Source organism: Primulina huaijiensis, chromosome 15 (genome assembly GCF_012295235.1).
Source record: "Primulina huaijiensis isolate GDHJ02 chromosome 15, ASM1229523v2, whole genome shotgun sequence".
Taxonomy (NCBI): domain Eukaryota; kingdom Viridiplantae; phylum Streptophyta; class Magnoliopsida; order Lamiales; family Gesneriaceae; genus Primulina; species Primulina huaijiensis.
Window position 1 is genome coordinate 8,557,374 of NC_133320.1, and position 23,640 is coordinate 8,581,013.

At 34.7% G+C, this 23,640-nt stretch overlaps 1 protein-coding gene across 1 annotated transcript; it reads right to left on the bottom strand.

The window, feature by feature from the left end:
* Nucleotides 1-13,294: 13,294 nt before the first annotated feature.
* LOC140959279 (uncharacterized) lies at nt 13,295-22,865 on the bottom strand. The gene is made up of 9 exons (XM_073417151.1): nt 22,763-22,865; nt 22,037-22,288; nt 21,309-21,943; nt 21,020-21,269; nt 20,417-20,845; nt 19,699-19,981; nt 19,075-19,128; nt 18,070-18,696; nt 13,295-13,424 (listed from the first exon to the last, which is right to left on the bottom strand). Exons 1-9 carry the CDS (start codon nt 22,863-22,865, stop codon nt 13,295-13,297), a joined length of 2,763 nt encoding a protein of 920 aa, XP_073273252.1.
* Nucleotides 22,866-23,640: the final 775 nt, after the last annotated feature.

Here is a 23,640-nt window from a genome sequence, read left to right on the forward strand (position 1 = left end):
TTAATAACTTGTATGCACGTGGTTTACGTGGACCTTCAAATTTTCGAGATGTTACATTTAGGATCGGTTAATACAGTTGGAGTGTTTGGAAGGGTGAGTTGAATAAACACTCTGGCTTTTTGAAATCTTTTAGGATATGAATTAGTTCTTTGATCGAGTTGATCCAGAAATATTGTTTGTTAATATAAATCAATCAACAAATTTGATAGGATCGGTTGGGAGGTGATGAAGTGTTTAGAAGGAGAGGTTGAATAAACACTAGAAAATTTTACTCTTTTTTCGACTGATGAGTCAGTATAGTGATAAACTGATCTCAAGAATCTTGTTTGTCGATTTCAATCAGTAAACTGGTGAAAGTGCGGAAATAAACTGACTGACATATAGAATATAACTGAATTTAAGAGACACAAGATTTATGGATGTTCGGAGATTTCAATCACTCCTATGTCACCCCTTCTATCGAAAAGATATGATATTCACTAAAAGACTTTGATCAAATACAAACAATTATAAAGACCCACTTCAGTTTTGGACTTAATACCAAACTGAAACTCTTAGTTTCGATACAGTTTACAGTACTCGACTGAATTGAACTACCTAGCACAACTGATCTCTGTAGATCGAATAATACAACAGTAAGTGTTTGTGCTTGTAAGCTCAATGTATAGCCTTGAATGCTATGAATGTATATGCAAGGCGTGAGCTTTGAAATCTTTTGCGTCTAAAAGCTTGTGTATAGATTTCAGCATAATAACAGCTTGGTTTATAGTGTATCGTTATGGTATGTTCTCAGCTGCTCTTCTTGACTATTTAGTCTTTCCTTCCAACGGTAAAAATGAATACGATTTGAAACTTTATATCCGTTGATAGCCACGTCAACTTTCTTCTAACAGTAGTACACTGTTGCATTGCTGAAATGCGATTGTATCAAAACTGACTCAGTTTCAGCTGGAACTGTTAACTGCTCCTCAAAAACTTCAATTTGAGGGAACTCCTCAGCTGTTGTAGGACTGTTGGTTTCCACTGGAACATGTAACTTCTGTCCCATCTCCCAATTTTTAACCTTCATCTGGAGATTGATGAGATCAGTCAGGCCAGCTAGATCATAGTTCATCTTCAATTCAGCAGTTACCTCAGTCAGCCTCTTGATCCTTATCAAATCAAAGAAGTACGCCCTTATTTCCATGGATTGGGTGACTGAAGTCGCCTTCGCAGCCTTCATCACTCCTGACTCATGTGAAATGAAACGATTCAAAAATGTCTTCTTTTTTTGAATTTCTTGGCTAGAGTGAATGTTCTGAATTGAACCCATTTATCATAGTGCTCTATTTTAAGCTCGGCATGCTCATCGTTGGCGTCCATAATTATATATATTTGTGCCTGAATAGCATTGTTGGGACTTGGTTCTTCAGTCAGCTTAGCCTTTCCCTTCGGATCAGTTAGGGCATGGGGTAGATCCAGTTCGGAAATAATATAATTGTGTCCAACACTTCTATGATGAGCACTCCTTTTTGCCTTGCCTGAGATAGAATGGTAGGGCGGACAATTGTTGTGAGAGGAGCTGGAATTTCAGTTAGCTTCAGCTTCTCTCCGGACTCAGTTATTAGTATTGAAGGGTAGTCCGTTTTAGTTTTGATCCGGAGTTCTGCTGCTGTTAGAACTGATTGAATCGGAACTGCATGGAGAGGTTCCTCAGCTCCTGATGGCAATAATATGAGCTCAGGTAGAGCTCCTGGAGTTGCAGCCGGCTTGATATTCTGAGACCTCGGCTTCTTCATCAGTTGAGAAGAGGAGATATTCTGTGAATCACTGGTTGATATAACAAGTTTCCTCTTAGATTTTGGAGCAGCAGCTGCTTTGGCCTTGACAACTTTCTTGGGCTTAGCAGCTGCCTCCTCAACCCTGGGCTTCTTTGGCTGAACATTATGAGCGTTGTACACCTTGAATTTTGTGACTAAAGAGGAGGATATTGGAAGAATCCCTGAGTCCTCAATCAGCCTCCTCAGCGGAAGTACGAAACCCTTCGATTGCTTTGTGGATTGCAGCATGTTTTTCAAAATTTTGAAGAAAATAAATGACCAGTTCATCTTGGTCCTTTTCACAATTGTTGTCATCAAACTTCTCGAGTGTTAAGGCAGCAAAGAAACCAGCTTTTACTAAAATGCCATTAGCAACAATATCTGCTAGTAGCTAAAACTTTGGCTTCAGTTCCTTTTTGGGGTCAGAGACCTTGACCATTTTTCCACAGCCTGATAAAATGGTCTGCATCTCTTCAATGTTAGCAGCAGCTACCTCTGAGAAACTGGAGAAGCCTTCAGGTAGTAGTTGGAATAAGTTCCTAAAAACTTTTCATCAACGACCATAAGGCGGTCGTTCACCTTCATCTGGATTTTTCCCTCGTCTGTCACCGAGCTGGATTCATAGATGGATAACAATTCTGAAGAGTGAATTTCTTGAGTTACCATCCCTAGAAAGCGACGAAGCCCAGATGCTTCAATTATATCGAACACGCTGCAAATTAAATCACAAAAATTGCCAGAATCGATTCGAAATCGATTGCAATAGCATTCAATAGAAAGCTGGGTTTGAGCTACCATTTCGATTTGATTTATCTGTAAAGATGGAAAAGTATAATGCTAATGATTTGCTTTGGAGAATTCGAGAGTTGGGAGAATTTGAAAAGTATGAGAACAAATCTGAGAAAATACGGTTTCTAAATAAGTCTAGTGACTTTTAAAATTTTGAATTTTGGACACGTGGCAGTCTATTAGTAGTTTGACCATAATAATAAGTCATCCAACCGTTACATTTATTTTTAGAAACTGAAATTGGGCAATTTCGCAAAAATGAGATTCTAATGTTTGAAATTTAAAATTTGAATAAATTTAAATTAACAGCCACATTTAGTCACATTTTTTATTAAGAAACATAGCCAAATTAAAATATTCAACCAATGTGATAAGATTAGTTGATTTAAATGCCGACTGATGAGTTTGCAACTGAACCAGTTCAGTCTATAAACAACTGACGTTTGTCTTATTAGTTAACTTACTAAAATTTTACGTTCCCCCTAAATTAATCATCAAGATAAATCAATAAGTCATAAAATATTTCTAAAATAAGAAAACTTAGTCTCGGGTAGTGGCTTAGTTAAATATCTCCTGCATGTTGTTCAGTTGAGATGTATTCCAGCCTGATGTCTTTCTCGAGAGCATGATCTCTGATAAAATGATGTTTGACATCAATATGCTTGGTTCTGGAATGAAAAACTAGATTATATGTAACTGCAATAGAGCTGGTGTTGTCACAGAATAATGGTGATTCTTCAGCAATAACGCCTTAATCTTTTAGTTGTTGCTGAATCAAAGCAGTTGAGTACAGCAACTTCCAGTAGCTAAATATTCAACTTAAATTGTGAAAGCAGCAATGGATGTTTGTTTCTTTCTGAATCATGAGATTAGTCTGTCTCCCAGAAACTGATACGATACACTTGTACTTTGCGATCAAGCTTACATCCTGCGTAATCTGCATCTGAATATCCAACTAAATTGAAACATGAATTTTTAGCATACTATAAGCCCACATTTTGTGTGTCTTTTAGATATTTCAATATGTATAGGATTAGCTTGAAATCTAGCACATAAACATAGGACGGCTAGCAGTTAGGTATACCAAAGAACCTATTAAACCTCTGTAGAGTGCCATATCAACTGATATTCCCATTAATCTTTATCTAATTTAATAGATGAAATAATGGTAGTGGATGGGTCTGAACGTGTTTCCATGCCAAATTTCTTTAGCAGTTCCTTTGTTTATTTGTTCTGACTGATGTAAATATCAGTTTCCAATTGCTTCACTTGCAAAACAAGAAAGAATGTCAGTTAACCCATCATACTCATCTAGAACTTATCATGCATCAGTTTAGCAAATTTTTCGCATAGTTTGGGGTTAGTTGACCCAAATATGATATCAACATAAATCTGAACAAGTAATGAATGATATTTCTTTGTGAATTTGAATAGAGTTTTATCAATTCTTCATACTATAAAATCATGATCAATTAAAAACTTAGATAAGGTCTTTGACCAAGATCGAGGTGCTTGTTTTTAAACACATAAAGCTTTATTAAGATTATAACATGGTCAGGGAGTAAGTGATTTTCAAAACCTGGTGGTTGTTCTACGTAAACCTCTCCTTGTAACAGACCGTTCAGAAATGTGCTTTTCACATCTATTTGATATACATTGAAGTTCTTGAAAGATGAGTAGGCAAGGAATATCCTGATTGCTTCCATTCGAGCAACTGGAGCATATGTCTCGTCGTAATCTATTCCTTCCTCCTTCATGTAGCCTTGTGCGACTAGTCTCGCTTTGTTTTGCACAACTCGACCATCTTCGTTCATTTTGTTCCTGTATACCCGTTTGGTACCAATAATAGACTTTAAAAGCGGTCTTGAAACTAAAGTCTAGAACTTGTTATGGGTAAACTGATTTAGCTCTTTTTGTGAAAAACGTCTTCTTAATCGTTTTCTTAAAACGTGCTAGAATTTTTTTTTCCCAAAACTCACTAAATCGGCCGAGTTGCATAAATACATGCATAAAATATTTTGGAACCATTTTAAAAATAAAACAACCAACTATATATTTGAGAAATACAGCCCATACTATAATCTCTCAAAAATCACTCAAAACATAAATATAAGTCATAAAATATTTTTAACATAACTTGAAATCATAAATCATAACTAGTGCGGAAAAACTAGCGTCGGTCCTCGGGTTATATGCACCTTCAGTTCAGCAAAGTCAACAATCAAGATCTCCATTAACATTATTAGAATAATCACCTGCATCAATCACACATAGTGAGTCTAAAGACTCAACACATCATATTCTTGATAACAAGTACTACATATACAGATAAAATACAACAGTGAAAATACTTGTACTTAAAATATCATTTTCATTAAGATGCATAATCTTAAAATATAACATTTTTTTAAACATTTTCATGATGCATAAAACTTTAAATAAAAACATTTTCATAATCTTATGTTTCATATAAACATAAACATATTCATATTCGTATTCATATTCATATTCATATTCATATTCATGTTCATATTCATATTCGTGTTTGTTGAATTCAGATCGTGATTGTGACACGTATTCTTAAACGTATTGGGCGATTGATCCATCTATATAAAAACCACAGTACTGGGCGGCGGAGACATCAGCAACACTCTCACCGATCAACTGAGTCCATGTCCAATATATCAACATATTAACGTATTCGTATTCGTGTCGCGTATTCGTATTCATATCAATGGAAACACGATCTTCGGGCTCCCACTGGGACCATAACCCTCACGATATTTCCAACATGTCATCGTATTAGTCACAATCCCTTCACATCCTTTAACATTTCATATTCTCATCACTTTATAAAAACATGCATTTAATATCGTTTTATTTTGAAACCAAGCATGTAACACGTCTTTTAAATGTTCATGTTAAATCATAAAATTCATAAACATTCTAAAAACGACATTTTAACATATACGTATCCATGAACATTTAAAATAATCATATTAATACATAAAACAGCAGTTACGACACTGCCATTACGTTTTCTAATTTTTCGGTAAAAAGACCGTTTTACCCCTGGACGTGACATATTACGTTTTTGACTTTTTCTTGATTTCTTTGACTCTAACATGTCCCAAATAATCATTTAAGCCTAAATTAAAATTCTTATAATTTTATTTAGCTTAAATCCTAGTCTTTTTTATTAATTCGTAATTAGACGTTTTGAAGGCGTTTTAATCCCGAAAAATCCCAAACTTCAATATAAAATTCCTAAATTCTAAATTTTGTCTTTTTATATTATTTTAGCCCCCGTGAACCACGACTGTCCGTGAGCCGTTTTTCAAGTTTTTAAATTTAGGAAACCCAAATATGACACATAATCTTCGACCCCGAGCCATCTTCCGATTTTCTCGAGTCACCCCCAAGCCATGTTGATCCAAACTCTGACCAACACACTAGATTACCCTACTGGACCCAAGGATCCCACGGAAACCATCCCCAACCCCAAAACCAAACCCTGACTATTGGTACATGCACTGGCCAAGAAGTTCATATTGGACAAGGACTCTTGTTCTAGCTTCCAGGACCCTATCCGCTAGCCCAACCCCTGAACCAACCTATTGTGCACTTAATTAGGACCCTAAGGACCCACTCAGACCTAGCCTTTGAACCCCAGGCTAAGCCCCCACGCCCCGACCAAGCGCTGAACCCTGCACATCCCCAAGACAGATTCTCGGGTAGGAGTCCTTGCTGTCAAGGACTCCTCCCAAGCCCCTTAGCTAGGACTCGTCCCTTGATTCCCTCGTGACCTGGCTAGCCCTGGACAGAATCCATGACCAAGCCAAGCCGTAAGAACCCATAACCGAACCCCCTTGTTTCCCTTGACAGCAAATTGCTTACAGATTGTGTCCAGGTTCATGTGTGGTGTTTAGGTGATGTTTTAGGAATCTTAATTCATGTAGAACAATGCTTGATCAATACCTACATCATGGCAGCCCTCAAAGCATAAAAAACATGAATTTGGGAATCAAAACCTTGCTTGAAATTTCATGATATATACAAAAACGAAAATACCAATAGGTGAAACTTGTTTTTCCATGTTTTCATGAATAAAAATAATATGGCGTGATGATGTTTTGAAGGAAAGAATAGGCATGCCTTTGCGTTTTAAACGCACAATTATTCGTCGACGATTTGAAAAGAACGGGGCAAGGACCTTGGCTTGAATTCTCCTTAAGCTTTCTCGATTATTTCTTCTTCAAATTGTGGTGTTGTGTGCCGTGTATGATGGGTGAATTTTTCAGAAAGTGGGACGTGTGTCTTGTGTAGGAAGTGTAGGGTTTTGGGGTGTTTAACTTATATTATACAGTTAATTATGTCCTATCAAGGCTTTAGGCCTATTAAGCATGAGTCTAGGCCCATTAGTACTAGATTAGGATTTAATTAAAATATTAAAATAGTTTTGGTAAAAATAAGTTTGTGAATTTATTAGTCGGGTTGCCAAAACGTTCGTATTTTCGTTGAAAAACCAACACCGATAAAATTTACATCCCTGCGTATAAAATCACCTAAAAACCTCTTATTTTCAAAAATAATAAAAAATATCATCCATATTTTAAATAATTAAAATTAATTATTTAATAAAAACATTTTACATTTTTCATCCATCGTTCTCCGTTCCTCGATCGTTACTTGAATAATCCTTAAAAATACAGCTTTATGCACAATGACAATAAAATCCTTTTTAACAAATAATCATGCATGTCACATAATCAATTAAGAAATTAATATCAATTAATTAAAAAATTTCAGAATTCCTAGATTTGCATGCCGTTGGATTACGTCGTCTTAATTTTTGGACCTTACATTTTGCATAGCAATTATCCAACTGGGATCAGCTAGAGCTTCTTCAGTTTTCTTTGGATCTAATTAAGATACAAAAAGCAGAATGTATGAATAAGTTTAACATCTGATTTCTAGTTTTTACCGAATCAGACGGGTTACCTACAACCAAATTGTGAGGATGATTTCTGCTCCATTTGTATTTTCTATATGTTACGCTTCTTTGCTCACCTGGTTCAGTTTGTAGCTGACCATTTTCTTATGCTTCAGTTGGAATATTTTCAATTTGTGTTTCAATATTATCTTGTTGTTCAACAAACTGATCATCAAGAACTGTATCATGTCCAACTGGTTGTTATACTACCTTGGGCTCTGGTGTTTGAAGGGAGTTTTTGACAGTGAAGATGATCTTCATCTTCAGTGTCATCCTCCAAACTTATATCTGTTAAGCGATTAGTTAGCCAACTGATTAGTTAGCACAATTTCACTAATATAACAAGTATTTATTCTTCAACATTGAGAGTATGATTATTAAATATTATATATGCCTTGCTAACTGATGAATAACCAAGAAATCATCCTTCGTCTGATTTGACATCGTAGGCAGTTAAGTGAGTTTTACCATTGTTATGAATGAAGCACTTGCACCTGAATATTCTAAAGTATGAAACCACACTTTTCTTACAATGCCAGCTCTCATATGGTGTTTTCTAATGATTCTTATTAATCATCGATCTGTTCTTGGTCTTGGTCGTCGAGCCGATCGAGAGAGTTGTGTTGAGGGGAGTCTCGGTTAGGACTTATTCGGGTGGCTCTCGGTTCTGATCCTCGTTGGTTTGGGCTAGAGTCGAGAAATCGAGGCTAGGATAATACTAGGGTTTCGTGGTAGGTGCGCAGAAAAATTCCAGCAACTTTCAGACGTTGTTCGTAGGTTCTAAAGGGTCTGGAACAAGTGGTTTAGGGGCTGGTCATGTAGTTTCAATTCGTGGTTTAAGTTGAGAGAATTTTGGTTAACTTTCGGGTAGATTTGGGTTAAAATCGTGACTCAGGTCCAAGTTTTAAAACGAATCGTATAAGTTATGACACATACTCGAGTTTACGTCTAAGAAATGATTATAAATATGTTTTCAGGTGGTTTTGGGAGTTTGGTTGGATTCGGGTCGAAATTTTGAGGTCCAGGGGTAAGATGGCTAATTAGGGTTTCTAGGGGCAAAACAGTCCTTTTGTACCTGGGTCGAGTTAGCAGTCATGGTGGCGCCCTGATTACAAAATCACATGTTTTTAATGCATATGCTATCATGAACATGACCTTTTATGGAAATATGAAAATTACGTTGTATGCTTGATTTTCAAAAACATTTACGTATATGCATGATTTTTATAAGTGATGAATATGATGACATGTTTTGAAGTAAGGAAATTGGTTGTAACTAAATACGATGATGCGATAATATGATGACATATAAGGCCAAGGCCCAGTGGATGGGTAATATTGTCGCTAATGTTCTCGTCGCCGGGTACCGCGGTTATACGTAGATGGATCCATCGACTAATACGATGATACGAAAGTCACAACTCATGAACGGAATTCAAATAAAGAAAATGAACATGTATATGATGATATGTTGAGTTATGTTTTGACACGTTATGCTTTGACACAATAGATTAAGTTCACGCTTTTAAGATCATGAAGTTTATTTTAAGTATCGTACATCTCACTGTAGGCGTGAATGATGCAAGTGAGCATATTGATGAGGAGATTGGAGGCGCCGAAGACTGAGTAGGCGAGGCTGGATGTGCGCATGCTACCCCGAGGATTATACTTTTCCGCACATCATGTTTATGAAATAGGAGAGATCATTGACATTTTCTTACATTTTATTATTTATATGTTTATGGTTTGACAGGATTTGCATGTGGTTTATTTGAGTTCTTTTAAGTTAAAATATTTTTACTCAATAGTTGAATACCTATTATTTTTAAATCATGTGATGGAAGGTAGATATTGCATGCATGCCTATAGAAATATATTTTTTGAGATAAATGTGTATTCCGAGATTTAGTTTTTTTTAAAAAAAAATATTTTCTAACTTAAGTTGTAGATGTTTCAGTTGTTATCAGAGCAAGGGTCTTATATAGGGTTCTGCCACCGCCACCTTCAGCAGCTTAGTCTTCAAGCCTCAAGTCTGTAAGTTTAAATGTTTTAAATGTTTTTAATGCTATCACCTGCATGTTTACTTTATATATGATTTACAGTAATTTACTGTATACGTTTAGCTGTTTATGTGATTTAAGGATTAAATATTTTAAAAACTATATTAAATTGCATGATGGGTTACGTTTAGAATTTTGGCTATATTGAGATACTATGCCTCCCAGATGCGCCCCCAGCACTGACAAACAGGACGATATTACAGGAGGCGATTGAGGCCTTCCATCACCACTAAAATAAGAAGATGCAGCTACTCGAGTTTTGGAAGGTATTGCTAGTTTGATGGAGCACGCACAGTAGGCTCCGAGACCCCAGATAAACATCTATGAGCACTTCAGACGGCTTAACCCAAAGGATTTTTGGGGTACTACTTAGCTGTTCTTGGCAAAGGGTTGGGTACGGTGTTTGGAGCTACATTACCAGTGTTTGGAGATGAGGGATGGAGACGCGGGTCAGGTGCGCCACCTACATGCTGAGAGATGACACATCTTTATGGTGGGAGAGAGCTACTCACGGGGTGGACTTGGCTACCCTTACTTGGTGTCAGTTCAAGGATATCTTCTACAACAAATATTTTCCAGCGGATGTCCGGGGATGCCTGACTAGAGAGTTCATGAGTCTCCGACAGAAGGACTCGTCTATGGAATAGTTCATCAGAAAGTTCGACAGGGGCTGTCACTTTGTGATCCTTATTGCGAGGGATGCCGCTCAGAAGTTGAGGCACTTCAGGGATGGCCTCCAACCTACCTTGCGTCGGGATGTTATGCTGATGAGACCAGCTATCTATGATGAGGCCACCACTTGTGCTTTTCAGGCAAAGCAGGCCTTGAGGGACATTGATATGGAGATGCAGCTGAAGAGCGATCAGGCCCAGTCAAGCTCGCAGCCACAGAAGAGATAGTTAACTGGGCCACCGAGGCATCAGGGGCAGCAGAAGCCCCAGGGCCAATTCAAGAAGCCCAGACAGCAGAGGCCCCCACAGGCTTCAGGGGCTCATAAGCCGAAGGAAGGACAGTCGTGCAAGCAGTGCAAAAAATTACACTACGGCAGATGTAAGTGAGGAATCTTCATGTGCTTCGTATGCAAGGAGAAGGGCCATAAAGCAGATGACTGCCCTAGGAACAAGGGCCCCACGACTGGCCGGGCCTATGTTATGCATGCAGAGGAGGCGGAGGTTGAGCCAGAATTTACTCTTATCACCGGTAACCTTACGTTTAACATTTTTATTTACCGCATCGATTGCTTGGATTATTATTTTTGGTTGTGGGAATTATTTTTGGATATTTGAGGACCTAGAATAAATTATGTTACATGTTCTAATAGATGGACTTAAGTGTTGAATTGACGAAATTAAGAGCTTTAAGGACCAAAACACAATGATCTAAAATAAAAGGACCTAGCTGCAAAATTCGAAAGTATAGTTGCTTTTTTCGAAAATTTTGGGACGAAGGTATTAATTTTCGAGAATTTTAAGGCTTAAATAGACTAAATTCAAAATTTTAAGAGGAATAAATTGCAATTTTCGAAAAGTTAAAGGGCCAAATAGTAGGGAATTCGAAACTTTAGGGGTCAAATTGTAATTTCTGAAATCTTTGGGGTTTAATTTCTAAACTTTGACGGGACACTAGAATTAAATCAGTGATTTTTTGAGGATTTCGAGATTATTGCTGATAAAAATTTCTTTAAGATTCAACACGATCAGATTTGTTGGTATATTTTGTCACAAGAAGGATATATATTGCAGGTGTAGCCACGTATGCATTGTTAGATTCTGGAGCTTCTCATTCATTTATATCCGAGTCATTCATCAAGCGAATAGGAATCATACCAGAAGCTTTTGATTTGGGATTCAGAGTTTGATTCCATCAGTATATAAGATGTTTACGTCTCAGATAGTGAAGAGATTTGAGCTTTGATTGTAGAAAAATGCGGTGCAAGCATACCTGATTGTGCTACCATTACCGGAGTTTGATATTATTCTTGGTATGGACTGGATTTCTTCAAACGAAGCCACTATATATTTTTCGTTGGAGGTCAGTATTCGTCCGACCGCCCAGCAGTCGACCATTTATTTTTGAGGCAGCTAGACACCAGCAGATGCCGAACATCATTTCTTGCAACTGTCCGAGGAAGCTCATGAGGAGAGACTGCCAGGCATTTTTGGCGAGTATTGTGACAGTGACCGAGCCAGTCAGTCAGAGACTAGAGGACGTCGAGGTGGTTAGGGACTTTCACAGTGTTTTCCCGGACGACGTGTCAGGCATTCCTCCAGAGAGAGATGTGGAATTTGCTATTGAGCTGTTGCTAGGTACAGTGCCGATCTCTAAGGCGCCCTATTTTCTAGCACCTGTAGAGATGAAAGAGCTGAAGGATCAGATACAAGATTTGCTAGATTAGGGTTTCTGAAAGGATCGGTTAAGAAGTGAAAAGTGTTTAGAAGGGGGGGTTGAATAAGCACTCAAGGATTATGTTAGTTTTTCGTAAGTTGAGTTCAATTCAATGACAAAATGATACTCGGTATCTCGTCAATCAATGACAATAAGTTGAACTGAGAAAACAGTTGCGGAAGTAAACTGAATGAAAGATAGAATAACTAAAATAAAAAGTTACTGAAATGAAAAACACGCGATTTGCTTCTGGATGTTCGGAGAATAGAATAACTCCTATGTCACCCCTTCTGTCACGAAGATAGGATTTCTACTAAAAGACTTTGATCATATACAATGTTTGTACTGACCCACTTCAGTTTGGTCTTATCAATGCCAACACTGAAACTCTTAGTTACAAAAGGCTATTTCAGTTCGTGACTGATCTTAGCACAACTTAACAATATAACAGAGATTACAGTGTGCTAACAAGCTCAAAGACGATAGCCTTGAATGCTACAGATAGAACTTAGTAAGTGTGAGCTTTTGATTTCCGCAGAGTAACAGTTTGAGTAAAGTAGTTGTTCTTGTATCCTTGTTTCTTCAGCTGCTCTCTTCGCCTATTTATAGGCTTCGCTTCCAACGGTAACTTGATATAATATTTGAATTTTATATCCGTTGATTGCCACGTCGATATTCTCCTGACAATCGTACACTGTAGACTCTGAAATGCAGTGTTCCACTACGAGTTGTAGTCTGCTTGTACTGATGTCGGTTGAACGTCTTTTTCATTTGATGACGTGTATGGCTGAGCGATCAGCTGATAAATGGTAGCTGATAAGCTTGTGCTGAGTGAATCAACTGATCAGTTTCAAATTGATCAGTCAGCTGTCTTCAGAAATCCAGTTAGGTTCAACTGATCAGTTTCCAACTGATCAGTCAGTTAACTTCGAAGGTTCAGTTCAGCTGGATTCGGTTGCCTTTGATAACTCACGCGATACTTCAGTTGGGCAAGCTGTATAATTCAAATACTTGATCAGTTAGTCCAATAGATAAATGGTTTGTCAAACAGCCGAAATTAAGTTTTCAACAATTTCCCCCTTTTTGGTGTTTGACAAAACTAAGCAAATAATAACTGATCAATTAAGTTTATAGACGTCCTTCAAATCGGTTGTAGATAAAATAATAACTGTCTTGTACAGATTCGTACAATGAAAGAATGAAATAATCTGTGCAAATAAATCCATGTACAAATAAATCCGTCAATTGATTGACTGTAGCTTAGGTCTCTATTCCCCCTTTTTGTCAAACGCCTCCATTATGATAGATAGCATTTTAACATCAGTTGATAGAACTTTAACAGAAGTTGCTACGTCTGAGACTGCATTCAGCACAGTTGTTTGCATCAAGTTTATCTTTCTGGAAACATATGTCTCCACAAAGTCAACTCTATTTCTGATTGTGTTGTCACTTTGATTGTTGCACTCACAAGAGCAGGTTGTCCACAAGTAGTATAATTCGGTGAGTCCGATATCGTATCCACAGGGAAGCTAAGGTAATTACAAGTCCACTACAATGTCTTTTTGTTTTGTTTTTGTTTTTGTTTCTTTTTAATTTTAATTGTTTGAATCTTTAATGGGTAAATTTTAATTGTTCAAATTTTAATTTAAGTAGTTGAGATTAAAGGATCCACTCTTGGTATTTTAATAAAGTTAACATTAACGAACAATATTGAAATCCACTTAATAAAATGGTTCCAATATATTAAATAATCATATTTATATTATGTTATAAATTATTATCTTATAAGTATATAATATATACCAAAACTTATAAATGTGGTCAAGTATTTATTGTGCTATATATATTTGTAAACACTAAATCAAGGTTCCCACTTTAAATGGTTGGTAAAACCAAACTAACATTTAAATGGTACCAAGAAATTAATATTATGATATATTTATATATAGTAAATCAAGGTTCCCACTTTAAATAATTGGTAAAACCAAACAAACATTTAAATGGTTCCAAGAATTTAGTGTAACATATAGCAACAATAAATCAAAACTCCCACTTATAAGTAGGGTATAAAAATGCTTAAAGAAATAAATATAACATAAACAATAAATAATGATTAAATAATATAAAACATAGATTCTTACCTTTTAATAACCTTATTATCATGCAAAGAGTTTCACCTTATCATCTCAACTTTAGGAAGTTAACTATTCATTATTCAAAGTGTAAAACTTTGAATATGAAATTAACATGCTAATTGTATTTAAATGAAGAAACAAAGGAAAAATATAGAGAGAAATATTATGAACTCAAAAGTTTGTTCATAGAATGAGGGATATCTCAATACATTACAATGCACCCCTATTTATAGCCAAATTTGAGAAGACAACCACAAATAAAATATTATTTTTTTACACATAAGTCTTCATTGGTGTTCCAAGATATTATATTATATTACACATCACTTTTGAAAATCTTCTTCTCCGAATTTGCTTCTTAACATAAAAAAAAAATAAGTGGATAATTGAGTTGTCTAGTTGTGGTATTTTTTTCAAACCATTTGACCAAGTAATTTGAGAGATATGGTCAAAATACTAGAGCATGGTAAAACTGCCACTCTTTTGGTAACTTTATTTGTTGCTTAATTTGATCCCAATTGTGAGTGGATTTTTATCTCATGCTTGTCAACAATATTATAGATATTGTAATCAACTTTCTACAGGTCCAAGAATCATCTTAATCCCATTTGCAACGCCAAATTTATTCTTGTTTTATCGAACATGTAAAAAATAGTAAAAACTTGTAATTACACAACAACTTATATTTTATACAATTTATTATAAAACATATAATATTTAAACATTTAATAAAACAAAAACTATATAATTATATTATAAAACATTTAATTAATGTACAATTTTTATGTTTATCACACCTCCCAACCAGCTTATTGCTAGTCCCTAGCAATTTAAGCGTTAATAGCAATACAAAACATATTGATTAATTTAAATAGAAATGTAATCAAAACTATCTAAGTGTTTAAATTAAATTTGAAAACTGTCAAAGTTATATCAAGATCATCATAATTATAATTTATGAAATAATTTGAGATGATCAATTCAAAGCTTATTTCAGGTAGTTAAATGTACACGGCCTTCAGAAATTCTTAGTAATAGTCTCAACTCCATATCCTCACAGGTTAATAAAATTTTCAATTTATGGCATCGATTTCTCCTATGGAGTTGGAATACAGATTAATGCTCAGAAAAATGGTTTACAGAATGCAGACACACAAACGAGCCAAACTAATCAAAAGATAGAAAATCCATTGATTCAAAATCTAGTTGTTCTTATTATATATTTTTTCCTGATTTTTTTTCATAACATCATGGAATCAGACTAAGTTTATGCTTCTTGACCACATATTCATTTAATTTGTACAATAAATTTCTCTCTTTCTTTCTTTTTCTTTTTTTTTTATGAAAGATATATGGGTCGTAGCATATAACTTAAAAATTACATAGATCTTCAACATATTTCTTTTTGTATTTTTCTCCTTTTTTTTTTTCAGAAAATATCATTTTTTTTTCAAAATAAGAACTCAAGATCTAAACAATAGATAGTCTCTCTCATGATCAATAAAGGCTCGAAAGCTGTTTTCTCAGTCCTCTCCACTCACTCACAAAATATGTGTGAGTTTAAAATTTTAGGCACTCTTATAAGGTATATCTTGGGCCATATACTTTAATACCTGATTTTATCACAATGGTTAATCACTCAAAAAGATTTCATAAATCATATTTTTATATTGATCAGAATATTAAAATTGACTTTTTTTTTCAAATAAAAATTTAAACATTCTTAAATAGATTAATGCATGTTCTAATTTAAATCTTTCAAACATGTAATGTATGACATTTTTGCAAAAATTACTAAGATACAAACAATAAACATGATTTTATTTTAAAATAATATATATATATTTTTTTATTTTTTTTTTAAATTTTTTTTATAAGTTTGTTCTCCCCCCAATCAGAATATGACATTGTCCCTAATGTCAAAATAACTATTAATAAAGAGTACATAATGAAAGAGATATCACCTGGAATTTTATTGAAGATAACAAACTGAAACAAACGCAAACCAATCCACGACTTTTGAATCAATGATCCAACTTCCTTTTCTTATTGCTTGATTGCGACCAATTGATCTTTGTTATCATCGGATCAGGCTTATGAACAAAAGCTTCCAAATTATCAATTAATTGGTCGTCAGTCGAAGGAGAGATGAGCATTCTTCGTGAATTTTCTGAAATGAAATTCTGTTCCACAGCTTTATCAAGAAATGTAAACAAACTGTCATAATAATTATTGATATTCAACAAGCCCACAGGTTTATTATGGATATTAAGTTTTGCTCAAGAAACAGTGTGAAAAATTTCTTCTAATGTACCAAAACCACCTGGTAGTGCGATAAAAGCATCAGAATTTTCAATCATTTTTGTGATTCTTTCATACATAGAAGAAACTTTTGATTCCTCACCAATCGTAACACCTGTAATATTTCTTTCAGCTAAAGCTAGAAGAATAATACCCAAAACCTGACTACCTCCAAAATGAGCAGATGTTGAAACAGATCCCATTAACCCAATATTACCTCTTCCATATACAAAGTGAATTTTTCTCTCAGCCAATATCTTTCCAAGATTATTCGCTGCTTCTACAAACACTTCATTTTTTTCCAGGACTCGACCCACAAAATACACAAATATTTTTCAATGATTGTGCAGAGGTTCCATCCATGTTTTTTTACTTTCTTCTTTTTTTTTTTTTTAATTTTCCTCTAGTTTTACGTCCAGAAACGGCTTCAACGCCTTCTATGAGTCGAGGATATGCTTCCCATCCAATTTTCTTATAAATTGAAAAACAAGGTCTTTTTTAGTCGGATTCCCAAGACTATGACGCTCATCTTGGAATTGTTTCCATAAACGGAGAACTTCAATATGCACATGTCCACTAGAATGCGTCTCAAGAGTCAATAAGATGTTATCTAAAGACTCCTTACTCAGCCCATTCTTAATGAAACCAATTTTATCTTCTCTGTTATTGGAAACACATCCCAAAGATCTGCATCGTTTGTCACAAGTCCATCTTGTACTCTTATGACAAACCCCTAAACTTTTGGCCCTTGGTTTTTTTGCATAAGTGTTTTTTCCTAATCCAGGCAAATACCGATTGAGCAATGATTGTGGAACTTCTCCTCCTAATCGGACCTTAGCTTCTATTACAAGACGAATATCTTCTGGAATTTTTTTTTGCATTAGCAATCTCAATCTTTCACACCTTCCTGCATAAATTTTTCTTAGAACATTTTCAGAAACAGAGGGAAAATATTTATAAATTTTTGAGAGAATTTCATCCATTTCGAAAAGAAAAGAAATGATTTTTTTTATTTTTGTATCAGCAATTATGGGAAACTGATTAAACCGACTATGAGAGTCACGTAGTACCGTTATCCGCCATTTAATCGGGAAAATAAAAAGATTAAGGAAACCTGAAATAAAAACAAACAAAATTAAATGCAACACAAAAAAAATCAAGGATCAGAAAGGGAAATAAACTCTTCTTGAAAGATTTCATTTTCCAAAAATGGTTTAAGCCTTTGTCCATTCACTTTAAAAACATCACCATTTTTAGAATTTTCAATATCCACAGCTCCATAAGTATACACATGCTTTACAACATATGGGCCTGTCCATCTTGATCGTAATTTTCCTGGGAATATGTGAAGTCGAGAATTATAAAGCAAAACTTTTTTACCAATCTCAAAAGATTTTCTAAGAATTGTTTTATCATGAAATGATTTGATTTTTGCTTTATAAATCCTTGAATTCTCATACGCGTCATTTCTGAGTTCATCAAGTTCATTAAGTTGCAATTTACGCAATTTGTTGGCATCATCCATGCTTGAATTTAAAGTTTTGATCGCCCAATAAGCTTTATGTTCCAATTCCACAGGCAAATGACAATGTTTTCCATAAACCAACCTATAGGGAGACATATTCAATGATGTTTTAAAAGCTGTTCGATATGCCCAAAGTGCATCATTAAGTCGCAGAGACCAATCTTTTCTATTTGAGTTAACAGTTTTTTCCAAAATTTGCTTTATCTCCCTATTAGCTAATTCAACTTGTCCATTTGTTTGAGGATGATAAGGAGTAGTTACTTTGTGAGTAATACCATATTTTTTCATTAATGAAGCAAATGGTTTATTAACAAAGTGAGTTCCCCCATCACTTATCATGGCTCGAGGAATTCCAAATCTACTAAAAATATTTTCTTTTAAAAATTTGATGACGATTTTATGATCATTTGTTCGACATGGAATTGCCTCTATCCATTTGGAAACATAATCAACTGCAACTAAAATATACAAGTATCCAAACGACGGTGGAAAAGGTCCCATAAAATCTATTCCCCAACAATCAAAGATTTCAATTTCAATAATAGGATTCAAAGGCATCATGTTTCTTTTTGAAATCGCACCCAATTTTTGACAATTTTCACAGATCTTGCAGATTTCGTGGGTGTCTTTAAACAAAGTGGGCCAATAAAATCCACACTGCAAGATTTTTGCAGCTGTTTTCTTTGAAGAAAAATGTCCTCCGCATGCTTCTGAATGACAAAATTTAATGACACTACTTACCTCATTGTCGGGTATGCAACGTCGAAAAATTTGATCCGGACAATACTTGAACAGATACGGATCATCCCAATAAAAGTTTTTTACCTCATTCAAAAATTTTCTTTTATCTTGAGAACTCCATTGCGGTGGCATTTTTCCTGTCACAAGAAAATTTACTATGTTAGCAAACCAAGGTGTAGTAGTAACTGAAAATAGATGTTCATCAGGAAAATTATCGTTAATTGGTGTCATTTCACAAGATGATCCTGTTACTAGTCTCGATAAATGATCGGCTACGACATTCTCGGTTCCTTTTTTATCTTTGATCACAATGTCAAATTCTTGGAGCAACAAAATCCATCGTATCAGTCGTGGCTTTGCATCCTGTTTGGTCAACAAATATCTAATAGCAGAATGATCAGTAAACACAATAGTCGTTGATCCAATCAAATAAGAACGAAATTTATCTAATGCAAATATTACAGCAAGTAGTTCTTTTTCAGTTGTGGAGTAATTCATTTGAGCATTGTTTAAAGTTCTACTTGCATAATATATCACATAAGGCTTACTGTTTCTTCTTTGACCCAATACTGCACCGACTGCATAATCACTCGCATCGCACATGATTTCAAATGGTAAAGACCAATCAGGAGGTTGCATGATAGGAGCTGATGTTAAATGTCGAATGATTTTATCAAAAGCATTTTGACATTCTTGAGTCCACTCAAATGCACTGTCTTTTGTTAAGAGGTTACAAATGGGTTTAGAGATTAAACTAAAGTCCTTTATAAACCTCCTATAAAATCCAGCATGTCCCAAAAATGAGCGAATTTCTTTAATGGTTTTTGGAGGGGGTAAATTGGCAATGACATCAACTTTTGCTTTATCAACTTCAATTCCATGAGATGACACGACATGTCCCAAAACAATTCCAGAAGTAATCATGTAATGACATTTTTCCCAATTTAAAATAAGACCTTTTTCCTCGCATCTTTTTAAAACTTTTTCCAAATTTTCAAGACAATTATCAAATGTATTCCCAAAGACAGTTAAATCATCCATGAAAATTTCCAAACAATTTTCAACCATGTCGCAAAAAATGCTTAGCATACATCTTTGAAATGTTGCTGGGGCATTGCATAATCCAAATGGCATCCTTCTAAATGCAAATGTTCCAAAAGGACATGTGAATGTAGTTTTATCTTGATCTTCGAGTGCAATGGGAATTTGATAATAACCTGAATATCCATCAAGAAAACAGTAGTATGGATGACCTGCTACTCTTTCTAAAATTTGATCCAAAAATGGTAATGGAAAATGATCTTTTCTAGTGGCGTCATTTAATTTTCTATAATCAATACACATCCGCCAACTAGATGGGACTCGACTTGTTAACAATTCACCTTTTTCATTTTTTATCACTGTGATGCCAGATTTTTTCGGAACTACTTGTGTTGGGCTTACCCACTTACTATCAGAAATAGGGTAGATAATCCCAACATCAAGTAGTTTGAGAACTTCAGTTTTCACAACATCTTTCATGTGTGGATTTAATCTCCTTTGTGGTTGTTGAGATGTTTTTGCATTTTCTTCTAAGTGAATTTTGTGAGTGCAAATTAGTGGATTAATGCCCTTGAGATCTTTTAGTGTCCAACCAATTGCATTTTTATGTCTTTTAAGCATATCAACTAATTTACCTTCTTCATCACTTGCTAGTTTGGAAGAAATTACCACCGGATATGTTTCATCTTCTCCAAGAAATGCATACTTCAATTCTTCTGGCAAGGGTTTTAACTCCAATATGGGTGGTTCGTCTTTGTTCTCATATTTTGCATCAAATTCTTTCTCTGATCCTGGTAACGAGTGATACCTGATAAAATCATCAAGATCAATTTCAATATTTTCTTTAACAGTTTCAATTGAACAAATATCTAATTGATCACGAGTACTCCCTTCTTGAATGTTTTCTTCCACAAGAGTTTCAATAAGATTTTCATCTTCACTTTCATCTCCTTTGTCATGTGGTTGCTTACAAAGATTAAACACATTAAGCTCCAAGGTCATGTTACCAAATGACAACTTCATTATTCCATTCCTGCAATTTATAAGAGCATTAGAAGTTGCTAAAAATGGACGACCTAAAATTACAGGAATTGCATTACAAGCTTCGATAGGTTGTGTATCTAAAACTATGAAATCGACAGGATATACAAAGTTATCAACTTGGACCAACACGTCTTCTACCATACCTCTTGGCACTTTAACAGATCTATCAGCAAGTAAAAGTGTTACCGAAGTAGGTTTTAACTCGCCTAGATTGAGTTCTTGATAAACTGAATATGGAAGTAAATTCACACTAGCTCCAAGGTCAAGCAAGGCTTTTTTAATCTTTCGTTCTCCAATAATACAAGAAATAGTAGGACAACCAGGGTCTTTGTATTTCAAAGCATTATTATTTTGAATGATTGCACTTACTTGTTCGGCTAAAAATGCTTTCTTTTTCACATTCAATTTTCTTTTCACAGTGCACAAGTCTTTCAAAAATTTGGCATATGATGGTACCTGTTTTATTGCATCTAATAAAGGAATATTAACTTTTACTTGTTTAAAAATATCATATATATCAGAATTCAAATTTGATTTTTTTGTATTTTTCAATGCATGAGGGAATGGTGGTGACACTGTCTGTTGAACCTCCTCTTCGCAAGTTATGGGTTCCACTTCCTTACCCTTTGGAGTTGATTTATCATCATCTTCACAAGGTTCAAGAATGGATTTTTCCACAACCTTACCACTTCGAAGGGTAATAACAGATTTTACCTGATCCATCGGTTGAGTTCCAGAAGTTCCAGTTTGTGAATGATGATCCTTGGGATTAGGCAGAGGTTGTGAAGGAAATTTACCTTTTTCATGAACATTAAGTGCAGATGCAAATTTAGCAAGAGTATCTTTCAAATCTGTCATGGTTTGAGCAGTTTGAGTATTGATAGACTCTTGCTTTGCAATGAAAGAATTCAATATATCTTCCAAATTCCTTTTAGGTGGAGGAACATAAGGTGCATAATTTTGAAAATTTTGTTGATTTTGGAAATGTGGTTGTGAAAATTGTGCAGCATTATCATTCCTCCAACTAAAATTTGGATGATTTCGCCAACCTGGATTGTAACTTTGAGAAAATGGTTCAAAATTTGGCCTTTTGAGATTGTTTAAAACATTGGCTTGTTCATGGAGACATTCTTTAAAAGAAGGCAAAGTGGGACAATCTTTTGTAGAATGATCACTTGTATCACAGATGTGACATGCAATTTCTTGAACAGATTTTAATTGACCATTCTTTTTCAATTCAAGTGCCTCAACTTTTCTTGCCAAAGAGGTAAATCTAGCTTGAAGATCATGTTCATCTTTGAGAGTGTACATACCTCCACCAGATGTAGGAGATTGAATCTTGTTTGATGGTTCGATTGTACCTATAGTGTCCCAATTTTGAGCATTTTCAGCTAATGAATCGAGATACTCAATTGCCTCATTTGGATCTTTATCTTCAAATGTTCCATTACACATAAATTCAACCATTTGCCTATCTTTAGGTGTTAAGCCTTCATAAAATTGAGAAACAACTCTCCAAATTTCAAAACCATGATGTGGACAAAGATTAAGCAATTCTTTATATCTATCCCAACACTGATAAAAAGTTTCTCCTTGTTTTTGAGTGAAAGTGATGATTTGCCTTTTGAAAGAATTTGTTCTATGAGATGGAAAAAACTTTTTCAAAAATTGTTGTTGCAATTCATCCCAAGTTCGAATGGATCCCGATCTAAGATTTTGTAGCCAAGTTTTAGCTTTATCTTTTAAAGAAAAAGGAAAAAGCTTAAGTCGAATGGTGTTCATGCTACAATTTAGATCATTATATGTGTTGCACACTTCTTCAAACTCTCGTAAATGCATGTATGGATTTTCAGAATCTAAGCCATGAAAGTTGGGTAAAAGTTGGATAATACCAGGCTTAAAATTGAAATGAGATGCATCAGGGGGAAAAACTAGACATGAAGGTGCACTAGTACGTGTAGGATTCATGTGATCTCTAAGTGTTCTTCGTCTATCATGATCATGTTGAGATTGAATTTCATCTTCATTTTCTTGGATGGGTTCTTCCGCCATGTTTTGTGAAAATAAAGGGTTATTTCGAATGAGTCGACCACTAAGTGTACGTGACCAAATAATGCTCATGCAAATGCAAATGCAAAAGAATAAAAACACACAAAAGCAATAAAAATTCAAATAAAGAAAAATAAACTATAAACAAAACTAAATAGACTTGCAATTAAATTATACTTCCCCGACAACGGCGTCAAAAACTTGTTGTCACTTTGATTGTTGCTCTCCCAAGAGCAGGTTGTCCACAAGTAGTATAATTCAGTGAGTCCGATATCGTATCCACAGGGAAGCTAAGGTAATTACAAGTCCACTACAATGTCTTTTTGTTTTGTTTTTGTTTTTGTTTCTTTTTAATTTTAATTGTTTGAACTGGAACTTGGTAAATTTTAAGTGTTCAAATTTTAATTTAAGTAGTTAAGATTAAAAGATCCACTCTTAGTATTTTAATAAAGTTAACATTAACGAACAATATTGAAATCCACTTAATTAAATGGTTCCAATATATTAAATAATCATATTTATATTATGTTATAAATTATTATCTTATAAGTATATAATATATACCAAAACTTATAAATGTGGTCAAGTATTTATTGTGCTATATATATTTGTAAACACTAAATCAAGGTTCCCACTTTAAATGGTTGGTAAAACCAAACAAACATTTAAATGGTACCAATAAATTAATACTATGATATATTCATATATAATAAATCAAGGAATCCAAGTTAAATGGTTGGTAAAACCAAACTAACATTTAAATGGTTCCAAGAATTTA

What these genes read in the sequence shown, in the direction of transcription:
- LOC140959279 (XM_073417151.1), bottom strand. Translation starts at nt 22,865, where the DNA reads ATGGCGGAAGAACCCATCCAAGAAAATGAAGATGAAATTCAATCTCAA. An exon ending in CATGAATCCTACACGTACTA is followed by an intron (nt 22,289 to 22,762) that starts GTGCACCTTCAT and finishes TAACACCTAAAG; the next exon opens with ATAGGCAAATGGTTGAATTT. An exon ending in AATTTCTTCCAAACTAGCAA is followed by an intron (nt 19,982 to 20,416) that starts GTGATGAAGAAG and finishes AAAGAGTAGCAG; the next exon opens with GTCATCCATACTACTGTTTT.